At 43.4% G+C, this 27575-nt stretch overlaps 1 protein-coding gene across 1 annotated transcript; it reads left to right on the top strand.

The window, feature by feature from the left end:
* The first annotated feature begins 1760 nt into the window (after positions 1-1760).
* Positions 1761-27360, top strand: LOC127599320 (mothers against decapentaplegic homolog 6-like). The gene is made up of 4 exons (XM_052063212.1): positions 1761-3057; positions 4047-4100; positions 5051-5110; positions 26416-27360. The coding sequence occupies exons 1-4, from the start codon at positions 2403-2405 to the stop codon at positions 27051-27053; spliced, it is 1407 nt and encodes a 468-aa protein (XP_051919172.1). The 5' UTR covers positions 1761-2402; the 3' UTR covers positions 27054-27360.
* Positions 27361-27575: the final 215 nt, after the last annotated feature.

The raw sequence follows: 27575 nt of genomic DNA, 5'->3' as shown, positions 1-27575 counted from the left end.
ACTACAATGTTTTTCCCCTTGAAGCAGAGCAGGATGTTAAGACTTTTAAAGAGTTGAGAAACTTGAAACCGTTTGCGCCACTAGTCACTGCGTCTCCCCGACGCCAAAGCGTCTAGACTGGCACATGATGACGGGAATCAGCCAATGGCTCCATAGCTCCACACGCAAACTAACACGCACACACTCAGCGCACACGCGCGCGCGCGCTGAGTGTGCGCGTGTTAGTGTGCGTGTGCGTGTGTGGGAGAGAGAAAGCGCACGAGACACGCAGGCGCATACACACGCACACACGCGTACACGCGCCCACACACGCGCGCGAGACAGGAGACTTCAAAATAAAAGCATTAGTTACAAGTCGGTCTTATTGTAACTAGCACATCGGGGATAAATGTATCTCCATTGAGACCAAGGGTCGGCAACATTTTACATTGAAAAGACCAATTTTGACCCAGTTTGCACGGAAAAGACAACACTGGAAGTCGCAAACAGCTTTTGACATCACAATTAACACATTTTGAACTTTTACAACAAATAAAGAAAAACTGCAGAGTTGAAAGTATCTTTCAAATGAATTCAAAAGCTGAACTTCGAGAAAACTTCTACAGCTGAATTCCTAGCAAACAAAACGAGCAGTCATCGTTTCGGAGCGTTGGCCTGAAATTAAAAATACAATTGAAAAAAGAGCAGTATTTCACTGTACAATGAATATTTATTTTCCCTACTGAATGGGACTTTTGCTACTGAACCTCTGCATACAGTGTCTGTAAATCAGGGCTGTTGGAAGTCATCTTCATCTTTACACAGGTATTTGTTTATAGATGCTCTCATGCATCTGTAGATGCGAAGATCCACAGGACTCCAAATGCCTATTTTGTACGCCAATTTGCAGGGCTGTCAGAGAGCGTGACGTATATTTTGAGCTTAAAAAAAATACAATTTGTAAATTATTTTATTGTAATATTTCGAGATCACAATAATCTTACAATTTATAACTACAATTGAAGTGATGAGCAAACACAAATAAAATATTTGATTCAGATATTGTGCATTTTTGGTGTCGCTGGGTTTACCGCGCATGCCGCCTGTCAAGTCTGCCTGCTGAGACGTCAAGAGGTCGCAAACGTCTCTGAAACAGGCGAATGCAAAGGCTGATCACCAAAATTGCACAAGTGCAGAAAGAAAAAGTGATGCACGCTTTTGAGACAAATAACATACACTTCAATCGGACACTTATAATTTATTTTCCCAAGCCACGCAGAGCCACGTCATCAGGATGACAGAGCTGGCTATGGAGCCGCAGATTGCAGACCACCGATCTAGACATTGTATTTGCCGTTTTGAAATCAGCGGCACACACATACATTCATGTCATTGCATTTGAATTCTGCTTACAAGTATGGTGAATGTCGTTGTATTTCATTTATAAATATGACAACGGCCCGCATCAGTCCCTCGGAATCATTGTAAATCATCTTAAATGTATATCCCCCTTCCACAACAATGGGTGAGGCGAGGTGATTGGCACACACAAACGCATGATTGGAGGTGGACGTTCATCCCAAAGAGCCCACTTCCCAGTGGCCCACTTTACACCATTCGCAAGTGGACATCCTGCAGTTTCTATGACAGTAAATGTGCTTTTCGCACGCCAGTAACTTCCGTTATGAAGACCGCGCGCATGCTTTGAAATTTCTTTTATTCTGAAAATACATGCGGAACAAGACTCTGGTTGCTATAGCTGACATGACGCCGCGTGTGTGGAATGCATGCGTGTGTTTTGATTGCGTGTGTGTGCCCGAGGAGGACTTGGTTGCAGGAGGCTGAAGACGGACGATTGCAACTCAGTTTGAAAGAACGGAAGCTATCCTTGAATAAATAAGAACTCCAGTGTGCCGCCTTATCTTCGGATTTTGTAGCAGGATTATTACGGGATCTCTATTGACTCGGGATTTACGTCGGAGTGGAGGTATATGGATGGCGGAATTTCCAAAGCGGGAGGAAAACTCCTGGCAGGATCTTGGATGTAATCTTGCACATGCTGCTGTTTAGAAGCTGTCAATTGATAGAGATAGTGGCCCTGGAACGGTTCGAGGACTGTGTGCAGGATGTGGACTTGAATGAGTTCAGTTTCGATGAAGTTTAGTCGCTGAATGTTCAACGTGTGCGTGTTTCACGCGGAGCTACGATGTCGAAGTGAACACTTTCTTTCCCAAATGCTGCGCGAGAGCCCGAGGACGGCCACCCTCGGCTGCGCACGTTGTGCGCACCGCGCACCATCCGCACGTCTCAGCCGCCGAGTCTAAAACAAAAAAAAACAAAAAAACAAAAAAACAACCCATGTGGCACCCTCCGAGAGCCGGACGGGACCGACGCGACGCATCCGGGACGGTCTAGGTTGTCGTATGTTCAGGCCGAGACGCTCCGGGCTCGTACGGCGACTGTGGAGAAGCCGTGCGCTCACTCAGAGCGATGGAAGCGGCCGAGCTGAGGGAGGATGTCCGTGTGGCTCCGGGCTGCCCAGAAAAGAACAGGGGCCGGTGACACGCGCCGGGGGAGACCCCGCGGGGGAGGCGGTGGAGAAGGAGGAGGGGGAGCAGGCTGAAGACGACCCGGGTGCCTCGGGTCGCACGGGCTCTCGCCGTGGACAAAAGGTGGACAGGACGGTGACCTGTTGTTTGTTTGGGGAGTGGGATCGCAGACCTCGGAGCCCCCACACGGTCACCCCAAAAGACAACAGGGGCTCTTGTGAGTGTGACCTCGTGAATATTGCCTACGCTTTTCTCAAAAGACTGCCGGAGAAAAGTCTGGATCCGCTGCTGAAGGCTGTGGAGTCCAAAGGAGGGGTGCCGAGCGAATGCGTCATGGTGCCGGCCACTGAGCTACGGTTGGGGGCTCATTACGTCTCTCCTCAGTACCTCCTGGGTCTGATGTACCGATGGAGCGACCTGTTGCCCTCAGCCCGACTCAAAGTGCTCCACCACTGCCAAAGTTTTGAAGGGGGGGACGATGGGAAGGTGTGCTGCAACCCTTACCACTACAGCAGGTTATGTGGGCCAGGTGAATATCTATCTCTATCTATCTATCTATCTATCTATCTATCTATCTATCTATCTATCTATCTATCTATCTATCTATCTATCTATCTATCTATCTATCTATCTATCTATCTATCTATCTATCTATCTATCTATCTATCTATCTATCTATCTATCTATCTATCTATCTATCTATCTATCTATCTATCTATCTATCAAATACTTTGGGGAGGTGTGTATCCTGTTAAAACAGTACAGTACTTGTAAACACAAACTGCATACGAGTACATGGATTTTAGCTGATATCAAGGATCGTAAATACATGCTTAACCCTTCTCATACACTTGCATGTTGTTATTCCTGTACATTGTTAACAAATCTAGTTTTTTTCCCCCCTTTTAAGTCCCAATACAGCGGATAAGAATACAGCATCAATCATTGAAGGGACACCAAAGACGCGAACACATCCAATGGTTTTTAAACATTATTTTTATAATTCATTTTAAAGAACCTTTTTTTTCCCCCAGACATGCAAACACATCTGTTTTAGGCTGTTGAAATTCCCTCCCAAAAACTTGCAGGCAACATGATCCGATTGAAGGTCACTCTCAAGTTGCAAAGCGGTTCTTGTTTTTTCTTTTCTCTTTTTTTTTCCTCCCCCTTGCTGTCTCCCTCTGTCAAGGAGGTCCTCTTCTTGTTATTTAGGTGAAGGAGTGGCGATAATATACAGTTTGCATAGAGCTGGCGCCAGACTGACTCGCTGGGTATCTGACAGAGGACTCGGCAATTACTGCCTGTGCTCTTAAAGGGGCCGCACGCTCCGTGTCAGCTCCGTTGTGAAGGGATCGAGCCTGCGAATGCACGACTGCACGACTTGTGCTGTTCACTAAGCTGCATGAATCATGTATTATTTCAACTATACATGATCAACAACACCGACTGCTCCATGAAATATGGTCATATTCTAGTTGATGATTTCAACTTTGCAAACGTTGGTGTGTTTTGTTGCAGAGTCACCTCCTCCCCCATATTCGGTGTCCCATTCGGATGAACGCAAGCCACTGGGTGAGTTTGGCAGCAGACACACGACAAAGCAGTAAATGACAGGCAGCGTCGTCTTTCAGCCAGAGCAGCCTGACACATTCTCTCCTGTGGTTGACATCATAGGTTGCAAGTAAAATTACAGGTTGAAAAATAGTTTGACTAGAGATGAATCTGATCCGTAATCATATGTTGCCACGGAGTGTTTACAAAGCATATGAAACCACAGTCTAGGTACTGGCTACTAACTTTAACCGGTGATAAGCAGTATGTTATCGAAAAATAGAAGGATGGATACATTTTTCAAGAGACATTTTCTGCTTTTGGTGTTAACCAAAAGATGAATCTTATTCCAAAGAAATAAGATGTTACCATCGTAAATAATAATCATGAGAAATGATCGACAGAAATTTTAGCGCCTGCTATCAGTGCAGTGCGCAAGAAATGACACTATTAACTATAATGATGCATGGAAATGATAACATGCCTCTTCAAACCTTACATTCTCAATTACCACTTGTCAATAGTTGTAACATCAATAGTAAAACACTCTGCCTTAACCTTGACAGAAAGTCAGAACACAAACTATATCGAGACGCTTTGAAGGTACAGCAGTGTGTTGAGCATCACGGAATGTCCTGAGTTTTATTTCTTACAAAAAAACCTTGCTAAGAGAAGTCATTATTTGTAAATATATGAAAAGTGTTTCGACTGAAATGAGGTTAGGCGCTATCTAACGTCATGCAAAGCTTGGTGTGGCTTGAGAGATGACTGATTTTGGCCACAAACATTTGGTCTAATTTCCAGTGACACAACATCAGGCATGTTTAAGGTCCAGGTGTCTCATATTGTGTTGACCAAGACATGTCGGCGTAATCGTGAAATGAATGTGAACCGGAAGGGAAAATGTTTCAATTCATCCAATCAGCTGCACAAGTTTGTAACGCGCTTTCCATTTTGGCATCATTTTTCAGACTCTATACTGTCTTACACTGAAACTCCGTCCTCTCCCATCACACCGACTGACTACACAGGTGAAGTACATTGCAGTAGTTTTAATATTCATGTTTGTCTACTCCTGTCATGGCTGGGCGCTTGCGTTTGTTTGCATATATACATTCTCTCATGTACTTTGAAAGTATTCACGGCAAAAAGTATTTGTGTGTTTTTGTGTGAGACGTATGTGCAAAGAGCCCCCGCCCCCCTCTCAAGAACATGTGCATAGAGTGATAAGTTGTGGCGGTGTTGCAATGTTGTGCCTTCCTATTTTCGAAGGCTGTTAAGATAACCTCAAAGCCTGCAGCATAAAGCCTCTATTGTCAGTTCGGCATGGGAGACTTTGTGGAGGTCTGGGGTCTCTCGCTACCCTGATGCTGCAAAAGTAGTCTTCCACTCCCCCTTTCCCCATCTCTCTTTTCCTCTCCACCGCAGCCAAATATTTCACTAGGATGAAGTTGCAATAAGATCCCCACGCATACACCCAATCCCCTTTGCCTCTCCGAGCACCCATCCCCCTCTTTCTTCCCTCAATCCCTCCATTCCTCTCAGCAGTTGAGCAGTGGAAAGAGACTTGTATTTTGGGGGCGGGGAAGCCTGGCGGTTGTGATCTGGTTTAGGTGTAGAATTTGTGTGTGTATATGTGGAAAAGGGCAATTTAGCGTTGCACTTGGCCAGGAAACAGCCCCCTCTAGATGATGAAACTGGAGCTTTATTTGTTTAAGCGCTGACTTTGGCCAGAGAGTTCCGTGTAGTATTAAAAAAAAGTCCACAAACCCACTCAATCACGTCTGTCCGGACTGGCGCTGAAAGATGGATGGGCACCTATGAAGTCTGCGTCATATTGTCACGGCATCCCAGACATGTCCGATGTACAGCTGATGTATTCATCACAGTCTTGTCTTGTCACGAGTGTTGGAGGCCGCCTGTTGCGGGGCTCTGGGAGATTCTCAAGTCATTGAGAACCCCCGCCACCCCAACCACATCCCCCTCCCCACATGCATAGCTCACTAGTTTTATGGGGTTTTGGACAAGATATTTGATAGTGTCATGGTGACGTACTGAAGAGGACTCTACCCAAAGTTTGAAGTGTATTGCAAAATTCCCCAAACTTTTTCAACTCATCTAGAAATCTGTCTCCTCCATAGATCACAAATGACTATCTGTTGTCTGAGAGACGCAGATTTGAAACAGCCTTCAAGCGCTCTGAGGTGCACATGTTCAACTGTGCTGCAATAGCTCAACTGCAGTGTTCTCCGTAAAAGAAATCAAATAAATACATTTTTAAACTATCCATCTAAACTATCCTAAAAACAAAAGTTTTTGTAACTTTATTGGTTCAGTGCTTTTAGGTACTACCTGCTTTAGTATACTTCTCCTTCTCTTGTGTCTATGACACGTTTTTTTGTTTTTTTTCCAGAAAAATGCAAAAGTTATGAATCAAATTGTTCGCCGACATCAACCCAAGGAGTGGATTGGAATTTCTGATGCCAATCACAGCTCTATTATAAATGAATGTTCAAAAATTCAGTTTTCCCCAAAATGATGGGAAATGATTCATTCGCGATTCTTTTTTTTTAATAATTAACATGTTAATTTATGGGTATTGTTTTTACCTTCAGTATTATGCCTGATTTATTTGCAGATAATTCAATATTTTTTTTTCTCAGAAATTATTTCCATCTCTTTTTTTCTCTGAATTTATTCTCTGAATGGTTTGCATAGAAGTGCTGTGAGCTGCATCAAATTTAGGTCGGAGAATGGTGAAAGAATGTTGAAATTGCTCATTCCTGTTTAAAAGGGTCAAATGTCAAAGTTGACCGAAATTAAAAGCATCAGGAATATTCAGCAATTTGGATGGGCCTTGTTTTAGGGCTGGGCTGTATTCTTCTTGTTGGACATGTTTTGAATCTTGAATGCTGCTTTTAGTAAAGCAGTCTCCCTTAAGATGAGCGCTTAAAGAGTATGCAGCCATCCCCGTTTTATTTAAACTGTGTGAATGTTTAGAAGTTTGTCATTCATCTACTGAGAAGCGACAGACTACACTGGTTGATGTGGCCCGTTTAGGAAGTCTAAAATGTCAACACGCACATTTCAAACTCATAATCAAAACTATGATTGTTTTCCTCATTTTGTGAGTTGATTTCTAAAAGTCTGATTTGAATTAAACACACAAACTACAGGGATGTTTTTGAACAAAGTTAAATGAAGATTGGGAGGGAGTCGACTTTTGATGGCGATTTGGTCATTGTTTTCAAGGTGAACCGTAACAGGAGGCGCCACTGATTGTGACTGGCGACATGAGCAGAGCTAGATTAGTTTCCTTACAGACATGCTGCGTGTCGTGTTTGTGAGAGAGAACGCCTGTGTGTGGTCTCAGCTCCCCTGCCCCCCACACCGCACCCCACGAGCGCTCCTAGTGGAGCCCAGAGCTGGAACTTTTATGCGGTACACACGAGAATCTGACAAACAGATCTGCATATTGTTCTCGTCTCAGACTTTGTTCGGCACTTTATGAGATGCTCCTGTGGCTATACAGGTGTTTAAAAAAAAATAATTCCATCCAGCTCAACATGTTACGTTGTCAATGAAGAGGCCGACTTAAAAAACATTTGCTGTCTCCTTTGATTCTATTGTGAGTCTTCTACTAAATAGCCTGTGATGTTTTCTACACAACAAATGTGCTTTGGCTTCTTCTTTGAACCAGCTATTTGCTCGAGGTTTAGAACTAAAAAGCAGCAGCAGGGTGTGGCCCATACATACCTTTGCCCTGGCCTCTTTTATCATTCAATCAGTTAACGTTCCCTTTAAACCACCGCACGCGGCACAGCTCTAAAAACGGAACTCTAGTAGACTTTTATCCCTCATGTGACACCATCAATTTTTATCATTCAGCTCTTATTGTCTCTGTCTGTCTGTCTGTCTGTCTGTCTGTCTGTGCGTTTCTGTGTGTTTGTGTGTGATCGTGTGTGTCTTCAAGTGAGACAGGGAGAGACAGAAGAATTTCTTCCATGACTCGCTGATACGATCTTTTCAGTTTGTTCAAATAGGGGTTCTTTGAGGACAAATACGCAGGCACTCACGCACATGCATGCGTGGGTTAAACGGAAGCGGGTTGTTGCCTTTTCTGGCATTTCGATACTAAACGCGCATGTATGGATTGGGATACGTATAGTTGACTTGATTTGAGTTGTTTGTTATACGGGTGCAGGGTGTTTAACACTGCTGCCATACGGCAAAAGGAAAGAATGTGTTGTGCCTTTCTGGTACTTGGCAAAATATGTTACTCAGGTTTTAATTTTAATTAAAAACGGAATTGTTTGTAGGTGTGAATGTGAGTCTGCCCCTTAAAGTCAGCTGGGATAGGCTCCAGCCCATCTGCAACCCTAGTGAGGGGAAGCTGTACAGAAAATGGATGGATGGATGAAAGTTCTTATTTCATACCAAGATCATTCATTCATTCATTTTCCGAGCCGCTTGATCCTCACTAGGGTCGCGGGGGTGCTGGAGCCTATCCCATACCAAGATCAATTAACAGCATTCTACTTTCTTTCTTGTCAGTCTTTTTTTTTAGTCCACTGCCCACCTTGTCCTGATTTGGCATTACTACTTGCTCTCTTTCATGCACAGGAGTTGATATGATGTTTTACTTTAATTAGGAGCTTGGTTGTTGTGTGTCACTTTTCCCCCTACCAATGAGAAAGGCATTCTATCCAGCATAAACCTCAGCCAAGGCATAACAATACAAACTGCAATCAGCAACTTTATAGATATTTAGATATTTGCTGTAAAATATTGAAATATAAATAATCACTGATGCAAGTATTTTTTTTTTTCTCTAGCACATCAGGTTTTCATCCATCCATCCATTCATTATTTGAGCCACTTATCCTCACAAAGCTCGTGCTGGAGCTGATCTCAGCAGGAGGAAGGAGCGAGGGACACCTTGAACCGGTTGCCAGCCAATCGCAGGGCACACATAGGCGAACACCCATTCACACTCACAATTGCACTTGGGGACACATTCGAGTGTTCCATCAACCTACCATGCATGTTTTTTTTGGAATGTGGGAGGAAACCGAAGTACCTGGAGAAACCCCAGACAGGCATGGGGAGAATATGCAAACTCTACACAGGAAGGTTGGGGCCCAGAATCAAACTCTGGACCATTCTACAGGGAGGCGGACATGCTGACCATTTTCCACGTGCCGCCTTCGGGCTTTCATAATACCATGCTACTACTAACATGTAATAGAGGAATATATTTTGGAAAAACTATGAATTAAGGGTTAGGTTTAGCAACAGGTGGAATTTCTGAAGCATCATAGTTGTAAATTACAACACATGGTACAATTCGTACTGCAAAACTTTATATTATAGGTCAAATTTAAAAACCAAAAAATGAAAAAATGAAATAGCTAAAATATATAATGCACTAGAAAAGAGGTCAAGACACTTTTTAAATCAGCATCAGAAACACTTTAAGGGACACATAAAGCCATCTCAGAGTACAATTTGCTGTTGACCAGCATAAACTGAAAAAAATTATGTGCATAATTTACTTTTGTTTTGTCAAGTGGCCACAAAAAATAGAATAATCTGGATCGAGATACATTTGTTTAACTAGATGTATAGTCTACCCACACAGTCATGGGTGCAAGACGGTCTCAATTGCCCATGTCACATGCGCATTTGACAAAATCATCCGCAAGTGGTGATCATGCAGTCTACCTGCCAATGTCATGCACAGACCCGGGCGAGCCTATTTCTGTTTCCGCAATGTCAAGCACGGTGTCCTCGGGGGTAGTGCGCTCCCACCATCCTAATTTTAATGCAAATAAAGGATGCCGCCACGATTGGCCGTGAAAAAGCCACGTTACATCCCACAATGGCGCACAACAGCGCAAAAGCCCTGCTAGTCCTAATTCTACCTGTGCAAACTCTAATAAAATACCAAATGATAGAAAACTCCAGCCATGCACACAATTAGGCTATGCTTTGTTTGGGGGATACAACTAGGTGGTCAGCGAGCCGGATGTGGCACTTAAGCAAGAGAAGAAACACCCCCGCCACCCCCTGGCCAACACATAATATTTTTGTGGTTTCTTTCTGTAAGATAAGCAATGTAACAGCCAAACAATCGTGTCTTGAAGCCCTGTCTTTACTCACTGCAGCATTAACCCCGTGAATTGGCTCTTTGACTGATGGGGCACAGCCCAGGAATGTTAGGAAGTTGGGAAGGTGAGGGGGAGTAGGGTCTCGCTGCAAAAGAGGCGGGAGTGGGGGCCCGGTGGGGTCTGACTGACTCTGGAGAGTGACATTTGATACATGTTTGAACATATCACCGTTAATAGTTAAGACACACAGAGAGGAGCTGACATTCTTGAATGTTTGGGAGACAGTTTTAAGAAAGTGCTGTTGAAGTGGGCTTGCAAAGTATTCCGTGTTAGTTGACACTGCTTGACAAGCTTTGGTAAACGTTCTGTTGGGGTTCTATTATTCTTGAGTACACATCAGACAACAAACACGAATATAAAATCTGATTCCAGGGCAAAATGCAGAAAGAATCAATTCCCGAGATATGATCAGGGCCAATGTAAAAATTGTGCAAACAGGAGACATCCAAATTGCGCTGTGACAAGCTTAGATGTGCCTGCTTAAACCTTAGTCGCCTGCTTTCTGGCATGCTTACAACTCTTGCTCTTATGCCTGACTGAGACACACTAGGCTATGGAATTCTACATCAAGAGGTGGCCCATTAACCCGTCGCCATTTCCTCAAATATTTTCCATCATGCCCCTTTTTTCAGCACAACCTTCTAAAGACACCGACTGACGCGTTGGAAGGCCATTTGTTTTCCAAATGCAGTTGCGATGTTTCTGTTTTTCCACGTCTAAGCCTATATTGCATCATGTTGTTGCAATTTGATGTGAAAGGAGCAAAAAAAGAAAAAAAATCTTCGAGATTAACAAAACCAAGTTTGTGTTGTTAACACAAGCCCGAAACTGACTGGCCACAATTTGACCACTTGCAAAGTACAACGGTAAGCAATGTAGGAGTCGAGGAAATGTTCCTTTCCAAGCATACTGATGTTTCGACTGCATAATTCTAAGAGCTGTTTCTAAGAATCAGAATCCCAATAACAGACACAGCTCTCTGTGTACTGTTATGCAATACCCCTGACATTATTATTATTATTATGACCCCTAGCATTATTAGGTAGATTTTTTTTTTTTAATCAATACATTCCTTCATCTTCCAAACCGCTTGATCCTCACTAGGGTCGCGGGGGTTGCTGGAGCCTATCCCAGCTGTCTCCGGGCAGTAGGCGGGGGACACCCTGAATCGGTTGCCAGCCAATCGCAGGGCACACAGAGACAAACAACCATCCACGCTCACACTCACACCTAGGGACAATTTAGAGTGTTCAATCAGCCTGCCACGCATGTTTTTGGAATGTGGGAGGAAACCAGAGCACCCGGAGAAAACAGCAGGCCCGGGAAGAACATGGAAACTCCACACAGGGAGGCCGGAGCTGGAATCGAACCCGGTACCTCTGCACTGTGAAGCCAATGTGCTAACCACTGGACTACCAGGCCGCCCCTTAATCAATACATGTCTTTGTAATATTGTCTAATTGCTCATAATGCTGATTGTGGTTAGTTTATTCAAAACTTTTCATCCCAGTGGCTTGTCAGTGCAGCTAAAGTACCAGACCTTGCGTTTATCCGTTTCGACCACTTCTTGCCAATTTGTGCTTACATGTTTGATCTAAATGAAAAATGAAGTTCCAAGTACAGTACTGTTCGTTTCCAGACTTTCTCCTCAAATCTTCTGTTATCCAGTCAAGCTCACCAATCTAATGCCTTAGCAGTGGCACTCGCTTTCATTAATATACTATCAGTCCGACCGAGGTTAATGGGCTGTTTACATGTGAAATGACACAACAAAAAATGGGGAATAATTGTCTTGATTTGGCCATTTGAAAAATGTCATTGTATCGCTGGCATGATGTTTGGCGGACTGGCATGACCTCTATTACTCAAGTAGAAATATAAATATTGGGATTGAAAAAGACTTTCAAAGAAGTATCAACTTAAACTTTTTACTCAAGCAAAAGTGTAATAAATGCTTTCAAAACGACATAAAGTATAACAGTAAAGCCAGGGGAACAAATGCATTGAGGCGAAAGTCAAGTCAAAAATATTCATTCAATATAAATACATTAAAGAGAGTAAAAAAAAAAAAAAAGCTGTATTGTATTCTATCTAGTGGATGCATAGCAAAACCATAGCGACTAGTGTCACTTCTATTTTATGCACCTTATCATAGAATACCCTATATATGAAAAAAGTTTTATGATAGGCCAGTCATTGAAGGTGCACCTTATAATCCAAAGTGCCTTATCGTGCAGAAAATGCGGTACTGGAAATGTCCACTTAAATAAGGTAACAAAGTACTTTTACTGTTACTTGACACCTCTGCATATTGACAACCATGACACTGACCTTTGCCATTTGCATTTTGGAGATGAGTTTCATCATGACTTGGGGGGGTGACTGGTTGTCCAGCCCCCAAATTGCTCCCTTTAAACATTTGAAGTGAAGCTTTAGGGCGTTACAAAATGCCCATTTTCCCCTCAAAGCTGTGTCATTATGGAAATGAACCCTCGCAGAAGTAATGAGAGATTAGTCCTCATCCTTACCGTGTTAGATCAAAAACAAGATCGGATCACGTGTACCCCGACCTGATCATCAGTTTTATGCCCGAGTTTTTGTCAGCTCCACCTACTGATTTTATGTCTTCTCTTGCCTTTCGCGTTTATTGAACGCACTCGTAATTCCATTGCGGTTCGCTTGTCCTGTTCGCTTCTCTGCGTCTTCCCAATGCACTGCCTTAGTCCATGTTGTTAGACTGTCACAATTTAAAATACGGTTTAAATTACAGGACTGGCTGTGGCTTTCCTTTGTTCCCTCAGAATTTCTGCCAACTCCCAATTTGGCTTTTAATGGAATCCTGCCATGCTGCTGAACTTAAAGATTCTTTGCAGATGTTGAAAGGGACTAACTCAACAAAATGTAGGACAGTGTACCCTGTGCTGTGACTGTGGATGCAATGTGGAATGACTCAAAATGTGTTTACGTTGGAAAAGCAACACTCGCCTTGTTCTCCCAAGCTGCGGCGGCCTTTTTTGTGTGTCAGCAATATTAGCATATTCATCACGGAATCGTCTCATTTTCACAAAGGCCGCATGAGAGACACAGCCCAGAGTAAGTGTATTTTTTGTCCAAGATTAAGGAGTTTTGACATCAATACCGTTACATTGGAGATCAGTCATCAGCCCCAAGGCTTTTGGTGACGCGGTTGTTGTTTCCCTTGTCATACAAAGCTCACCATACTTGACTTTGCTGTGCAGACAGTATGTTCCGTTTGTGGACCACCGTATGCGCCGGTTGAATTTCATACTCAGATAATTCCCCCTAATTAGCCATTAGTCGGAATTTCTTCCTCAGAGTGGAACAAGTGGATGTGTTCCATCACTAATGTGTGTAATTATGTTGTAAGGAGTGAAGGCCATAGTCGGTCCACGTGAGGCTCAAATGTGACACTTGTCAACTTGACCTCCAGGACTGGCTGAGCGGGGGAGGAAGTGTCAAGGAAGAGGGCCTGTCCAGGAATGTGTTGGAAGGGGGTGGGGGGTGGATGTCAACTATCAGGACCTGCCTTTTCTTTACTCTTTTGCTCACTCTGTATTCCTCATCAAATAATCAATCACTTTGACAAATTAGTTAATTCAGCATCAGATTAATGTCTCTGTATGATATATAATTTATGGATTTGATTTCAAAGAGTGTTTTCCTCAAGCGTGTAAATCACAGCTCAGGGGGCTTTATTACATTTACTGTACAAACCCTGATTCCAGTAACACTGTTAAAGAAAAACTTGACGAATATGCTTGGATATGTAATATACTTTATATATCTAATATATAATATATATATATCCAATTTGTGTCACTCAACACGTCAACGTCATCCAAGTTTTTTGAGATGATCTGATTTAGTCCTATGTGGGCAAAGAACTCTTTTTGTTAACTTTAACTCCAAGGGCTCCATTTCTGAATCAGCGCAAGGTTCGCTGCGGCTGTTTGTCAATTTTGCAGACCAGTCCCCACCATGCTAGGTAGGCCTGCACAGCAGATAAAGTGTCTGGCGCAGTGAGATGGTGGCAGAAAGTCAATCAAAATCTTACCTCTGCTCAGACAACATCGAACACTGGCACAGAGTAGACAGCTGGTCTAATGCAATGTATTTCAGTCATAAGTATATTAAGAGCGGGCATCAAAACTTTGGAGCCACTGTTTTATATTTTTAAACCATCACACTGCAAACAATTGGGGGGAGTGGCAGTTTCTGAGTGCCCACTTCACAAGCCAGATTGTAGTGCTTGTCACATTTGCGAGGTGGCGGTGGACCCCAAAAAGCAGGTAGGAGCAGGGTGAACCTGAAGAATTATATTTAATAAAACAGAAAACTGAATCCAAAACAAAGTGCCAACAACCAAAACTAATCCAAAGTAGCAAAACAAAACCATGACTGTGGCAAAAAGGAACAGAACCATGACAGAAACAAACATGACAGTTGCAAGCAAACAAACAAAAAGCAACGAACAAACATGACAGTAGCCAAGAGCAACACTGATCCAGCCCTGAGTGTTTGGGCAGGAGTCCTTTTATGCAACTATTACATAATGAACAACAGGTGTGCAACTGCAGGGGGAGCTCTACAGTGCCACCTGTTGGTCCCAAACCAAATCATGACAGTACCCCTCCCTCAAGGGACAGATCCCAGATGTCCCAAAGTTGTCCAAAGGCTTGCCTCGCCGGGGAACAGGAACTAAAAGCGACGGCAACCCTTGCCTCGCCACAGAACAGAAAGAAGAAGCGACGGCAACCCCTGCCTCACCGGAGAACAGGAACAAAAGCGACGGCGACCTTCGCCTCGCCAAGGAACAGGAACAAGAAGTGACGGCAACCCTTTGGCTGGGTTTGGTCTGACGTGGACTGATTTCGACGTAGCGGGGGACATGGGACAGCCAGATGTGAACAGGGGCTCGGCCTGACGTGGGCGTGGACGTGGAATGGCTCGTCATGGACGTGAATGTGAATCCGCTCGAACAGACACGTGACGAGCGTCGTCTCAACGTGGACGAGACGAAAACAGGACAGCCGCATCACCAGCGCTACCTGAACTGGAAAAGGGTGTCGGCCGCAGACGCGCTCCACCAGGCACATGGTGGAATAGGGACCAGTCCTGAGTACCTGGTCAGGTCATTCTGTCACGTTGCACGGTGGTGGTGAACCCCAAAAAGCAGGCAGGAGGGAGGAGCAAGGTGAACTTGAAGAATTATATTTAATAAAACAGAGAAAACTGAATCCAAAACAAAGTGCTAACAACCAAAACTAATCCAAAGTAGCAAAACAAAACCATGACTGTGGCAAAAAGGAACAGAACCATGACAGAAACAAACATGACAGTTGCAAGCAAGCAAACAAAAAGCAATGAACAAACATGACAGTAGCCAAGAGCAACACTGACCCGACCCTGAGTGTTCGGGCAGGAGTCCTTTTATACAACTAATAATTACATAATGATCAACAGGTGTGCAACTGCAGGATGAGCCCTACAGTGCCACCTGTTGGTCCCAAACCAAATCATGACAGTGCACGAGTAGTGTGGTGCTTTTAAATGGAATGAAAGAAGCCTTTTTGATTGGTGATTGTTGAAGTCAGCTGTGACCACCCCCACAGTGATGTGACCCTCCCTCTTGCAGATCTGCTGTGCTCGTCTGTGGCGGTGATGAAAATAGAGTCCAGTTGGAATTGATGGAAGTGTTCAGGGCTCCATCCAGTGCAAAGCATGTCACATTTCCCATCTTGATTGGCAGTGATGAGTCTTACAGATGCAATGAAAGTGGACATGTTGCCATCATCTTTGTGATCACTCCTCCCACCATTTATCATGGACCTTAGAATAGAAACAATCCACAAAATCAAAGCCAATGGTACGCTTGCCTATCCAGGAGCACAATGATAAATAATAACCAGAGGTGGACAAATTTACAACATTTTGCGGGTCAGATCATCACCACGAATTAAGGACTGTCGGCCAGTCTGTCACTTCTATTTTGACCCTGCTTCTGTCATTGTTAAATTAGTTTGTCACTGCTAAAATTACAGTTCATCATTGCTAAAATGATAGTCATCACCACTATTCACTTCTTCTCCGTCTTTTACTACTACCTACTACTTCACACACAAGCAGTGTGTCTACTCCGGTAAAGAACCGCATCATATACCCAGAAAACTAAAACAAAGACATTCCATAAAATTTACAATCATTTCTTTGACACAAACATTCAATAAATAAACAATATAAGATAACCTTTATTAGTCTCGCAATGGATAACATACAGTGTGCATCCTTTCATCCAGTAGGCGGGGAACACCCTGAACCGGTTGCCAGCCATTCGCAAGGCACACTTAGATGAACACCCATTCGCTCACATTTACACCTAGGGACAAGTTAGGGTTTTCAATCAGCCTGCCATGCATGTTTTTGGAATGTTGGGGGAAACCAGAGTACCCAGACAAAACCCACGCAGGCATGGGGAGAACATGCAAACTCCACATGGGAACGCTGGAGCCGGAATCGAAACCTCCACCTCTGTACCGCGAGACAGATGTGCTAACCGGTTGTCCATTGTGCCGCCATAAAGTTTTAAATGCAAATAATTACACATACATAAGATATTAGGCTCAAACAACGATTGTAGATTTGTGTTGTTAAAGTAAAGTGAAGTGACTTCATCCGTCTCCGCCTCCTAAGCCAATCACAGCCGGCTGTCATAGTCTCTGCAGAGAGCAGAGTGAAAACAGGATCGCTCACTCTCATTGACGCTCACACGCATATAGTCAATGCAGTCCTCCCTCAGCAACCCCACAAATACACACGTGCAAGAAAGGCGAGCATGTTTCCGTCAGTTGTCAGCGAAACGGGCGTCCGTCATTTCTTGACCCAGTTTGTGACAATTACATTGACGGACAAAACCCCATTTCCATCGGTCCTTAGACCGTCATTTTTATTACGTTTGTTGTCATTCGTCAGCAAAATGGCCGTCCATCACTCAGGGACCTTACATCAGTTCTGACAAAATGTCCACCCCTGATTAATAATAATAACCAACACTTTGGACGATACAAATTAGTTGAGTGGCTGGAAATAATTCGGGAACATTGTAGTTATGTTAATGTTATGTGTAATGTACCACAGTGAGTGATCTATAAAGGCTTGGAAACTTGGTCCAACATTACCGGTATATTGTGTCAACTCTCAAGCCAAAGCTTCTGTGTGGATGATATAATGCTTGGATATCCACTTGACCAGGATGAATGATGCATGTCATACGCAAAGAATTCCTTGGCCCGACTTGGAGAAATGCAGGAAACTGGTCACTTTCTCTCTTCCTCTGTAAGAATTCTTCTCGAGTCGCACATCGGCACAATTCTAATGGCATACTCATATTCTAAGAAGTTGGGCAGATTCTGAATGATGGATTTTGGTGTTGTTGTCTTTTTAAACAAGACGCATTACACTGCGACATCAAAAGGTCGTACTATCAAAAAACAGAGAGGGAGCAATATGCGTGTTTGTGAGCCACAGCCCCATTCTGGCTGACTGAAACCAATGTCTGGCGATAACACAGTCCTCTGATGGCAGAGATAGTCAAGACGCCAGCTGGATTTGTGGTGTGCTGGATTTGAAGTCTCTGCTTAATTTTTGTTGTCCCAAACAAAGAAAATAGCATTCGGCGCCAGAGGGGGAGGCGGGATTGTTCTTCTCCGAATTATCTGTTAAGCACTGACTTTGGGGGAATTTGAGGCTGTTGAAACAAAACATGTCAGAGGTGACTGACAATAGTAGATAGCCGAGTTCTCTTTTTTTCCCCCTTTGCAACCCCCCGACCCTGACTAAAACTATCCACTTCTTTCAGCACTGTGGAAGAGTGTAATAACTGGAGGGGAATCTAATCCTTGGCAGTGGATGAAAGACAAGGGTCTCCCTCACTCCCACCTTTCTCACAGTCTTTCTCTCCATTGTTTTTTTTTTTTTTTTCCATGGATGTGAGTTATGCTTGGCGGGTTCTCTCTCTCTTTCATTTTCCAGTTCCCTTTTTCACTTTTTTTCATCCTTCGACTTCCCCAATTTCTCCCAACTGTATTTCTGCTCCCCTGCAGGTTAAGGTTGGCAACAGGAAGCCTATCTTGCTGTGACCTGGACACTTGTAAATTTAAAGGCAACAATTGAGCTCCCATTTCCATATTTCGCATAGCTGAGTGTAACTTTTTTGTCGTGGCAGGAAAGAAACCTTAATAGGTGGTCATTTTTCCAGAAAATGGCAGTTTGACGCTGAATGCCTACTTTATTGTTCAGTGACCAGGCAGCCAAGCCACTTCAGGCTCCACTTTCGTAGACAACGCATGCGGAAATGCTGGCCATTCTCATTTCTGTGCAGGCGCAAGCCCCGATGCGCTTGTTTGGTATCATTCTGCGCCAAACTATGCAAGGATGCGCCTTTCTCATGTTTTCCTTGCACCTTGACAATTTGGCGGCAGAAAGTCGTCTGAACTATACGCCTTCTTGGACCACGTCTAAGTTTGGCACAGTAGGTTGGCTACTGGTCTAACACAATTTTGTTTGATTTGTTTAGAGCTGATTCTGAGCTGCGCAGATATGTGAGTGAATGGCATACTATTTCATTCATACAATAGGACAAGAAGGGGCATTAAAGTCTTTAAATCATTGTATAAATTATTTACGATATAATAATTTAACACATTACTAATAGTATTTTCACTATCGTTATTATCATTTTTAAATCATCACCCTAGCCAGGATGCAGCTATGGGGGAGTGGAGGACACATGATAAATGATTTTGACGGCCATATTTAAGTCATCTTTAATGACTTTGACATTGACATTGTTTGTTGCAGTTACAATGCTCACTCACAGATCACTGTGATTCTGTTCCCCAGAAATTTCTCCATGCGAGATGTGAGTGCGCTGCAGTTTAAGAGAATGAGAGGAGCTGCTTAGATTGGCGGCAATGCAGTTGTCTGTATTTACTCTCCCAATGGTGCAAACTGCCCACTGTTAGGCATACACTCGCTGGCGAGGCATCCCAGATTAACTATCAAAAAACATGCATGAGGTGCTCATTGGTGGGAAAGGAAGATTTGATTACTTCGAAAGAGAGGCACATATAGTTGTGATGTCTGATGAAGATATCAGTCTTCTGTCTGGAACTTTGTGTTGTCTGCGCTACTACAAAATGATGACGAGGTCGAATACGTTGACCATGTAACACATTCCCCAGGTATGTGAGAAGCCCCAAGTCAAGAGAGGAAGCGGGGAGAAAACTGCATGTTAAAAACACTCCGGATGAGGGAGAATGTTTTACAGTGAGATTGGCACTAAGAGACACTGCTTTTGAAATAAAGCAACAAAGGTTACTTATCTAATTGGTAAACCGTGCAGTTTAGGGTTGGCTGGCTTAAATGCTTGCAGGACGCCGTAATTGCTGCCAGCCCTCACATCCAGATGAATGCGTACAGGCACGCACAATCTTCCAGACACACACTTCCTCGGCCCAAACATCAACACAATGATAACCTCGCATTTTAACCTGTCTTTCGAAAAAATTCCATAGGAGAACTTAACTTCTCCCAAGCTCCTCCTGCTGCTGCGCACTCCCTCACACAAGCTCATTATACCTGGAGTTGGAAAAAAGCCAAGCCGAGCCTGATGACACCAAGAACCGTGCCAAAAACATTAAACACGACAGACATGCTGCGCCACACATTCGTGATTGATCATGTTTGTGTTTTGCTTTTGACGTCACAGAATAAGTGGAGCCGTTGGTTTATTTTAAATATAATTGTGCGCCTGTGTTCCGTTTCCATGCGCTCCTCGTTTTTATGGACATCATTATATGCATTAAAGGTAAAAAAGAAACTGTAACTTAATCAGTCTTGTGAGTGATGTCAAAGAAAAAAGTCCCGACACCCTCCAAGAAACAACTAGTCAGTAATTAGAGTGTGCAAACCTCTGCAAAGAAAGCTCACCTCCCTACCTACATTGCAACAGTTTAACTGGCTAGATACATGGACATCTTTGGATTGCCGCAATTGAAAGACTCTTCTTCGAAACACACTGGTCCGGTGAGTTAGGGAGAGTCTGTGCGCTTTGTTGTAAAAGAAACGGTGTCTCATTACATGATGAAGCGAACATTAATCACTTCCCGTACTTGTTGCTGATTTATATAGCTCCTGGGGAAGTCCACGACAGGCAACTGAAAACTGTTTTTTTTTCAACGATAGCGAGTTTGCATTGTATGTTGCGTATTGTGACAACTTCAATGTTAGGGTACATGCACACGACAGGGAAACACGTTTTTTCTTTGTGATTTTGGGACGTCAATTTCAAAAAACTACAAGCGCAAAACACATGTAGAAGCACTACACACAATCACAACAACTACTTGGATTTGGATTTGGATCCAACTTTATTGTCAATATAAGTGTCCACCGAGGTCTTATCTGAAACCATTTTTTAAATTCCTTTTGTCTGCATATGTGTGGTTTTAACTTTGCATGATGAGTCTGTTTGGACGCCATAGTGGAGTAATGTTATCTAACTTCACAACCGCGCCGTGGTCCGACATCCGTTGGTTTGGCTGGGACGGACTCCCACATGTCTATGAAGAAAGCACGTTCTCCACTGTCACAAATGACCATGTCAAGTAGAAGGACTAAAATTTACTCTTAGAGCCTTTTTCGACCAAAATAGCATTTGTATAGTTTTAGACAAAATGACAATCAATGGCGACCAATCACGGTCAGCTTACGAATGTCACATGACCTTAAAAAAATGGCCTCAAAAATGAGCCCTAAGAGACTGTGGTGTCTTTTTAAGTCCGCAGCGGGTGGCAAAATGGCCGCGCCCTGAGATGGATATAAATGGTTCGATTTTGCTGCTTAATTCGTATTTCACAAACCAAATAGTAATGAAAGTACCACATTTAGTCGGGCCACAAAAAACATAACCATGTCGCGAAAATTGTTTTGACTTGACTTCTCCTTGAAGCTCAGTTAAGTGCTTCATGGCATTTGGTTGGATGTTGAGGAGTGACACGAAGAAGAAACAGGTAGGATCTTTCTTGAGTGAGGGGCCAAAGGGGAGCAAGCAGATTCTAAATGACCAGCTGCAGTATGTCTGAAGTGCGGTGCTTTGCCCCAGTCCATGGGGATATTAAGTACGGCACACATTCCTAATGAAACATCTTTACAGGCACAGTAGGTTTATGTAACATGTTGCATGACTTTGTTGCTGAGAAACTTCATGTTTTTGTAAATTGCTACTTTTGTAATTCATTACTCCCAACGCTGCCAGCAAAAGACAAACGGCCTGAATAAAAGTGTTGTTTTGGCTTCATAACCAGCGCAACTGAAGTAGTCTGAACGGCCGCTTAACACTCAGCGACTCAATTGCCAATGCGCAACAATATTTCACAGCAACACAATAGACAAACGTTTCTCGATTTAAAAAGTGACAGTGACGAGAAAACCATTTCTGTTGGCTTGATCCCATGTTCTGTTTCTCCAATTGTTTCGCTGTCCGCTAGCTAGCTTACCATACTTTGCCTCTGCCTGTTTCCCTCGGTTTCAGTATATATTGACGAAATGTCATTATAGCATGGCCCAAAGTGGACCTGTCGTTTTGTCACTTAAAGCTTCGAGCTTCGTTTTAAACAATGGCTGCAAGCTTTAAGGTTTACAGTGAGGCATACACTTTTGTAAGAGCAAACCAAATTGCATTGACCCCTTGATTGTTTGGAAACCATTTTCTTTTTTTTAATTCTTATGCACGCACAGATGAGCTCTGCAAGTCCCTTATGTTGCGAGGATTTGTATCTGGATTGTTCCAAAACGAATAAAATTAAGAGTTTTTACTTTGGGTCGCGCAAAATGTTTCATTGGCACCCATCTCAGCTGACAATGTGCCATTCTCTTCTCAGTCACGACCCCTGACCCTAGAAAGGAAGAAAAGTAGCATTCCACTTTTTAGATGTGACCTCTGATGGAGAAGATAATTGCAATGTGACAACTTAGCCATGTGACAAAAAGCCCCGGTCTCCACTCCATCTAGAGAATGCACTTTGACAAAGAACTGGACTTGACCTGACCTAACCTGTGGCTTGCTAACGAAAGAAATGTCTTTAGAGCTTCTGGTTTTTGAAACTTCTTCTGTGTCTTCTTCCTGTCTATTTTTTGAGTCACTTGAACTGTGAAGAAGTTGAGCCTTCCTCACAGTCTACTACCTTTGTTTCATACCTACTTTGGGGGGGAAAAAAAAATTGTGAACTCATAAAGTTTAGTTGTGTTTCCGCCTACATTTTTGTATTAACTTATGACAGGTGTGCGTGTGTGCTTGTGTTAGTGTGTGTGTGTGTGTGTGCGTGTGTGCGTGTGTGTGTGTGTGTGTGTGTGTGTGTGTGTGTGTGTGTGTGTGATTGGAGAGCTGTAAAAACTCCAGACTGCAGGAGTTGCCAGCCTGGAATTCACTAATGACACACGTGGGGCTCAAATGAGATGTGCAATTTTGTGTGCATGTGTTTGTGTATACGAGAGAGTGTATGTGTACGTGATCATAGTTTGTTTGGAACCACTAAGCCCAGTTTTCGCATGCATATGCAAGGTGCTATCTCATCACGTAGAGTGCGCTCGTATCTTGAGCTTATTTGACACAAACACACTTATATCTCGTCCTTCATTGGCCTCCTCCTCCCTGCGACATTAGCGACTCACAAACCCCAAATTAACATGGCCGCTGCATACATAGCACACCTAATGTCGATACCAGTTTCATCCAAATGCATCTTTTAATTTAAAAAGCTGGGTAGCCTTTCTGGTGGTGGAAGGGGGGCTGCTCCGGTGGAATATGACAGGAATGGGGCCATGGGCTCACGGGTCTTTAAATCCTCTGTGTCAGTAGAGTCTCTGGAGAAAAATAATGGCATCACTCTGTGAGGGAGTTAATGTGAGCTGATAGCATGAGGGCTTGGGGAGGGGGGCGGTGGTCCAGGGTTCACAGGCTTGCACAAGGTTGACAGAGAGCTGAATGCTTCTCACCCCTCTCGTCTTTGCTACCCTGCACCTTCAACTCGAATTTAGCATTTGAAGGATCGATGAGAAGTCGGAGGATATCGCTGGGGGAAGTGGACTGTTGACACCCTTCTTTTAATAGACACCAAGGTGGCAAATAAAAAGAGTAGCTGACAACCAAACATATACTGTACCGAATAGTCTTCTAATTGTCTATTAGAAATAAGTGAAATCGAGTACGGGGCTCCTCTCTTTCGGATGGACGTCAGTACAGTGGTGCGGTGGTAATGGAGCAACCAGTAACAGAAAGTGAAAAAATAATACTACTACGTAACAGTTGTTTATAGTCTAACTTCAAACCAATAAAATGTAGACTCGATATACAGTACCATCGACGGTTACCAATGTTAGCAATATGGTGATGAATCCAACACTAAACATTGTAAAAATGCTTACTGGGAGATAAAAGTAGATCATCGGATTATTTGTCGCCTTGTCTTGAATTTTTGAAACCCATTTTCCAAGAATGTAACATCAGATCCTTTCTGGACATAGATCAAGATAACCCATACATTCCTGAACAAGCTTTAAAGCGAATAATTAAGAAGACCCCTGAAGCACAGTGTCTCAAAACAGCCCTTGAGCATGTTTCCTTCCTCTCATGGAGTCGGAGGAAGCTATTTGCAGTCATCATTATGATTACAAATGAGGGGGGATTGAGAATAGAGGAAAGACAAGTAGAAAGGCCCTCCGTTTGAAATGTTTCAACCTCACAAAATGCCATTTCTCCATTATCGGCTGTAGTGATACAATATATTTATCCATCCATCCATTTTCTGATCCGCTTATCTTCACAAAGGTCACGGGGCATGCTGGAGCCTATCCCAGTGGTCTTCGGGCAGAAGGCATGGGACACCCTGAACAATCGCAGGGCACACACAGACGGACAACCAATCACGCTCACAATCACACCATGGCGCGATTGAGAGTGTTGCATCAACTTGCCATGCATGTTTTTGAAATGTGGGAGGAAACCGGAATACCCGGAGAAAACCCACGCATGCACGCAGAGAACATTCAAACTCCAAACAGGAAGGTCAGCGCCAGAATCGAATCCTGCTACTCTGCACTGTGAGGCCGACGCGCTAACCACTCAATCACTGGGCTGCGACAGTATACTTATCGGAGCAGAAAAGCATCCATTAGATTCTTGTATTGAGAAATACTGTGAACATGAACAGCCTAGTTTCTGTATGCATGGGCATTTTTTTCTGTTCTCACCCAATTACAATGAACAATGAAATAAACGTCCTTCGGGGCTTAAGAGGAGGAGTAAGCAGCTTTTACAGTTAAGTGCATTGATCAGGGGCCTCTCAGCCTTGGAGGCCGTGTAAAAGCATAATGTGAGTTGCCAGCTCCTACTGTAGGGTGGACTTGAGCCATTTTAACAAGCAAAACTTGTTGAGCCAAGGCATGGACTGTATTTTACCGTTGGAAAAAAGAAATTATGGGGCACCAACAAACGAAGATGGCACAAAAAGTGGATACACATTTTGTACTTAGGTGGAGGTTTGCACTCATGTTGAGTTTGATTTTGTGAAGAATATTCATTGGCTGTCATTTCTGTGAGGGCCCCCAGGAAGAAATGGTGAAAAGGTTGTCGCTGTATGCCACTAGCAAAAATAGTTGGAACAAAGATACATTATTTGCAGTCATGAAATCATTTCAGACCATTTAAGTGAAGTTGGATCACTTCCCGCTGTACACTGATGGTGAATCTCTGCCCTAAGCAGTAGACCTCTGCCTCTCCCCATAGACCTATATAACGACTTATATAACACGAGATGTCGCCTGGACTTGGAGACAGAGTGGGTGCCATCTTAAAAGAAGAATCCCGCAATGGCCCTGCCCCTCCACTTCATTTATTTCTCTTGATACAATGGGCAAGAGCATACATAAAAATAATAATAAAATACAAAATCAGAACCCGCTGAATTTTATACCGATTTTCATGTGGTTTGTTTTGTTGACAACATCAGACATGTGGCTTCAATACAAAAAATAAAAATAAAAAATGGCGCACTTTGAAAATGTGTCTTCACCCAAAAAAATGTATGGAGTTAGTAAGTTGGTAAAAGAGACACCAGTTAGATGGATGAGATCCATCCAATATTATTCATTCATTCATTCATTCATCTTCTGTACCGCTTGATCCTATCCAATATTATAATATCTAAAATATCATGTTTTCGTGTCACTCCTCAACATCCAATGCTTTGCAAATCCTATAATAAAAAAAGCATTACCGGAATATAAATACCAGAGTGCAACACAGCACAGTATAGCATCTAATTAAAAAATAAATGCTTGATGTAATATCCAATTTCAAATGGCAAACTGCTTTCACCATCTTTTTGTTTAGTGCTGCCACTTTGTGATTGTATTGCTTTTGGTTTTGAAATGTGATGCAGTCAGATTTTCAGAAATGTGCACATGACCACTGACAACATTGTAAACTGACGGTTGCAGTGTCATCTTGTGTCTGCCAGATCTGCTCCCAATGCAGAAAAGAAGTGACAATTATCTCATGGACAACGCAACTAAGACCATTAATCCGTGTCGGTGTGCAAGTGTCAGCCACCCAATACAATGCTGTTTTCATATGGCAGAGCTGCTTGACTTTAAATTGTCCAGCTGTCTGGTATCACTGCATGTCTAAAGGTTCTAATAAACCAGTCTGTGTCAAAATCGGAAAATAATCCGCCAATTTATGATTAATTAATTAATGCCATACACAGTTAACCTCACTACAAGTGAATGGAAGAGATGGCCGGAGACTCCCGGTTCAAGATGGCGGCTCAGGTTGGATGTCGTCAACCAGCCAAGGCTCCCTCTAGTGGTTATTTATCTTTCTGCCTCTCCCTGGGCCCTTCTAACCTTATTGACCTTTGTGGGCAACCACACTTCCTGTATCTCCAATTCAAAAGTGACTTGGATCCTGACCCTGTCAGCCACTGCCACCGTGAATTATGGTGTCAATTTCCTGAGAGAACGTAGTGTTGGCATTGACGATTGTATACGAGAAATATAAATCATTCCTCTTCTTTTCTCACCTTTAGAGACCGGTACCTCCCTGGGCTCCCTGGGTTCCTCGACCTTCAGCGAGCATCCTTCTCACTGGTGCAACGTTGCCTACTGGGAGCAGCGCACACGTGTGGGTCGCCTTTACCCAGCCTACGAAGCCTCGCTCAACATCTTCTATGACCTACCTCAGGGCACGGGCCTCTGCCTCAGCCAGCTCCACAGCAACGCCAACCACAGTCGCCGTGAGAACCGAGGCAGCCATGGCACAGCTATACTTCCAGCGTATCCCACTCATGAAAGGAATAGCAGCAGCATTCAACAGATCCGCAGTAAAATTGGCCACGGCATTGTGCTGAGCCGTGAGCCCGATGGCGTGTGGGTGTACAACCGCAGCCAGCACCCGGTGTTCGTCCACTCGCCCACTCTGGACCTTCTCAGCGCTCAAGGGATGAGCGTGAAGAGGGTGATGCCGGGCTTCTCCCTCAAAATGTTTGACTATGAGTGCTCAAACTGGATGGCTGAGAAAGGCTTGAAGCCTGAAAGCCAGGAGGGGCCCTGGGACCCCCACAGTGTTCGTATTAGTTTTGCTAAAGGATGGGGCCCCTGCTACTCGAGACAGTTCATCACTTCCTGCCCGTGCTGGCTTGAGGTGCTACTTAACACCCACAGATAGCACCCAGCCTGGATCCAAATTGTAATCCTCCGAGATTTAATATAAAGCTTATATATTTTATAAAATATATTACCATGTAAATACTTCATTTCGTCATTTTACAATGCAACTATTTATGTGTAGTGTCATGTGTTTATGGACAAAACAAAAAGGAACAAGAATATGCACTTTTCATTCTTTCTATATGCATTACAGAGTTTCTCAGTGTCATTTTGCAAATGTAAAGATATCCACTTTATGTTTTCATAATTTCACCATTTCAAAATATGCCTTACACATGTCAATAAAACATTTGTATTCAATTAAATATGCAGTGGTTTCCTCTTCTGAAGCTGTTTGACGAATCGTTAGCACGAAAGGACAGTTTATTGGCATAAAGCATTTCCAAAATACTCTTTACTCTCGATACTCTTTACTAGAGTTTGTGTGACTTGCAGGTACACCCTGGACTGGTCACCGGTGAATCCCGTTGACATACCCCTTGGGGAAGTGGAGACAGTTGGACGGTAAGTCACGATAACA

Source organism: Hippocampus zosterae, chromosome 4 (genome assembly GCF_025434085.1).
Source record: "Hippocampus zosterae strain Florida chromosome 4, ASM2543408v3, whole genome shotgun sequence".
NCBI lineage: Eukaryota > Metazoa > Chordata > Actinopteri > Syngnathiformes > Syngnathidae > Hippocampus > Hippocampus zosterae.
This window is presented reverse-complemented; position numbering and strand designations above follow the sequence as displayed.